At 39.2% G+C, this 3,756-nt stretch overlaps 1 protein-coding gene across 1 annotated transcript; it reads left to right on the top strand.

The window, feature by feature from the left end:
- Nucleotides 1-366: 366 nt before the first annotated feature.
- LOC128170179 (uncharacterized) lies at nt 367-1,911 on the top strand. The gene has a single exon (XM_052836115.1). It carries the CDS (start codon nt 367-369, stop codon nt 1,909-1,911), a length of 1,545 nt encoding a protein of 514 aa, XP_052692075.1.
- The last annotated feature ends 1,845 nt before the right edge of the window (nt 1,912-3,756 follow it).

Below are 3,756 nucleotides of genomic sequence, written 5' to 3'. Positions count from 1 at the left end.
TGTACTAGTTGTTCAATTCTTTCGTGTAATGCATTTGACGTCACATAAAGGAGTCAAACCCAAAATGTTATTTATTGGTTCACAAATCTAAAAGAAAATCTCACAGCTACCGTGTCGCAATACCACAAAGATTAAATGTCTTTTATAATTTCTTCGGATCTGTGCGTTCATTAGTACAATTAGTCGAAGACAATAAAACAGCTAGTCCAATGAAGCGACAAACGAACTATCTGTTATCTTGTTACCCCCAATAAAGAATTGCATATGAAAGAGAATTACATGGAGTATGTGGGGGATTGTGGAGAGGACCGAAGCTCTTAATAAATTCTTCATAGCCTAATACTCGGGTTTACCTAAGTGTGAAGGATGTCGAGATCTCGAAGAAGAGGACCAGCCGCTGATACTAGGTCTGTGAGTACTAGTAGTTTGTCGGTGAGAACTGAAGTATCGCCGGTTCAAACCGTGGCTCAGACCCTGACTGGTATGTGTTCTGATCACGAACTGGAAATTCTTAATCTGTATTGCCGAACATGTGACCAGTTGGTTTGTACCGACTGCGTTCTCCAGAAGCATAAGTTACACGACTGGTGCAAAGTCAAAGACATCGCAGACGACAAGAGAGCCGATTTATACAGCAATACACAGAAAGTTCTAGAAAAAACCCTTCCGAAATTTGAACAAACTCTCCAAGATGTTCAACAGATTTCACGAGAAAACCAAAAGAAGAAAAAAGAAACTCTTCAGAAAATCGAGGACCAAAGTACAGCCATCTTGGCGTGCGTTCGGAGGATAGAACAGAAACTGAAGGAAGCCGTGGAACAAAGTTTCCAGTCGTGTCTAGAAGGTGAACGGGACATACGCGAGGATTTCCGGAATTTATCTGGACTATCCAAGGAATGTGAGATGGTTTCTCAAAAGGGAAGCGATACCGATGCAATTATGGTGAACAGTAAGCTTGAGAAGTATATACGGCAAGTCACTGATCTACACAGTGATTCCTTTAAATGCGACTCTTCCTTTGAACCAGGGACCATCGACAATGAAGAAATTGAGAAGATGTTTGGTCGTGTCAATGTCGTGAGCCGATCAGGTCGTTCAAACTACGTACCACAAGTCGTCGTCGGCGAGCGGAAGCTGTTATCCAAAACGACGCTTAATGAGGACATCACCTCCATTTGCTCCCTGGGAAATCAAATTTGGCTTCATCCTCGAGGTTCGACGGAAAATGTCGTCCTCGATCACGAAGGAAATTTTGCAACCGTGAAAAATTTCGGAGTTGATGTTTCACACGCCTTTGCAAAGTCCTTGGATGGATTTCTCTTATGTGTGGACCACGTGGGTAAAGCAATTCTGAAGCTCTCCGGCGACGGAAAGTTTTCAAAGGTTGTCAACACGGCCCCGATGAAGCCCCTGTCGATCTGCATGACCCGGGAAGGTCAGTACCTGGCGTGTTTGGAAGATTCCCCAAGTAACGGCCACGCCAAGACCAGTCAGAGCCGAGTGTTCAGACTCTCTGTAAGTGGCCGCATTGTACAGAGCATCGGAACCAGGCTGTTTAAGTCACCAAAGAAAGTTCTAGAGAACACGAATTCGGACATATGCGTGATCGACAAGCCGCAAGATCAGAGCAGTCTGCTCAGCGTTGTGTCGTCTGCTGGCGTCTCCATGTTCAAGTACACGGCCCTGTCCCCCTCTGACGTATGTTGTGACCAGTATTCCAACATCATCCTAATCAGCCACCGTCGCCCCGATGTCCAGATTCTGGACCATAAAGGAGCTCTTCTCCAGACAGTGCTAGCTGTAGACATAGACAATACATTTAGTGCTCTGTGCGTCACTATAGACAATGACGCAATATGGGTAGCAGGAACAAATGGCAATGTCGCAAGGATAGAAGTAGTCTATAACTGATGGTTAAATGTGCCTGTATTCATATTGATTATGTACGCAAAATGGTTCTAAACTTGTGACTTCTATTTTATGACAGCGTCTTAATGGTTTTTTCAAATAGTTGTAATGGCAAATTGGTTCTATGCTAACTTCATATATACAAGAAGATGAAGTAACTGACTACATGAACCAAGCGGAAGACAGTACATATCGAAGGGAATATTGTTTAGATAAATTATGATAATTTTAACAAAATCATTATTGTACTTCAAAATTGTAAATTCTGTAAAACTGTGTTGAGGAAAATGGTGTTTTAAAAAATAAAACGATATGGTACATGTTGATATTTGAAACTTGTCCAACGTTGATGGTCCTTAAAACACTATACTGTATGGTGCGTGAACGTTAGTTGACCCGACAATTTCCATTACTTAAGACTGATCCATGTAAATCTGATTGTAAAAGTGGAGACTTGCATATTAAGTTACAGGTAAACTAAAATACTCATAAAGCATCGTAACGTTAGAAAATAAAAAAAGACATGTTTCAAGGTATTTTCGTGGTGGTCTGAGGACCATATACATTTCTCAAAGCCCGAGCAGCTAAACAAAATTTATTATGGTATTGTCAAACATTAGAGCAAACGTTATTTTACCAAAGATTTTCTTTTGTCAATTCATATTCAATTCATATTTAAATTACATTTTATGATTACACAAATATTCACAATGAATAACAATCAAACATGAAACGGGGTTTGTTTTTGACCAAGTCTGTACTTTTTAGTTCGGGATCGGGGTTCGAAATGCTGATAGCCAATGAGAAGCGAGGAATTTTGACAGCTCGACAACAAAGGACTGGCGGGAGGCTGTGCACATTTTTATAATTATCTATAAATATGCCCCATATTGAATTGAAATATTATTATCTACCGATAAAATGGTAAGAAATGATTATTATATTACATCAAAAGAAGTGGGAAATTATCCCCTTTGGTGCTTTAATCGATATACACGTGAATTCTGAATTTCCTCTGTCCTTTGTTCAGATGAAGGACATCCTTATACGTTGCTATTTGATTATTTATTTATGTTTTAAGTGATTAGTAGTGGTTTTTCTGATACATTTGAATACTCTGTAAATGTAGTTGCAAACTACTTGCATCTGTCAAAGTAGATAATCGGACATTTTGTTCAAGGGACCGGTGGATGTTCATCGTGTCTTATAGATTCACAGGTTGACTAGTTGCTCGATTTCGATATTATGTTTACGGTGCAACCGTTTTGGCATGCGCTGTCAAATATGTTTATCATTTTTATGTGGACAACGTTATTTAAAAATCTATATAACCAGTGATATACAATGATGAGGGTCTGGTTTACATTCAAACACTAAGATATGCTATACACCTTAGTCTAGTCTCAAAAGCATAGTGTGACATACCTCATATATATATAGGGAAAAAGAGAGTATTTTCACTGTGACATTATATAATCGTCGTAATATACTACTACTAATGGAGAATTCTAATTGGTCATAATAAGCTAAGAAAAAGCAACAATTTAGAACAAACAAATCAAAATTTAGGACGTTTCTATCCATATGTTTGGCAGTTAAAGTCCAAAATTGGTAAAAATCAACACATTTTGACTCTTCTGAGCCCTATTATGATCACAGTCCCTCGTTCATTAAACCTTCTGTCTCATAGCACTTGTCTGGAGCAGATTTTCTCTTTGGCCAAATCTGGCTTATTATCGCCCAAAAATTGTTCATACATGATGAAACAGGTTATAGTGACCTTGAACTAAGTTCCTGAGTCCAATGTTAAGGTCACAGCAGATATTGGCTGCAGGTCTGTAGCTCCCG

Source organism: Crassostrea angulata, unplaced genomic scaffold (assembly GCF_025612915.1).
Source record: "Crassostrea angulata isolate pt1a10 unplaced genomic scaffold, ASM2561291v2 HiC_scaffold_384, whole genome shotgun sequence".
Classification (NCBI taxonomy): Eukaryota; Metazoa; Mollusca; class Bivalvia; order Ostreida; family Ostreidae; genus Magallana; species Magallana angulata.
Note: the sequence above shows the minus strand (reverse complement) of the source record. Positions and strands in the feature narration are given on the sequence as shown.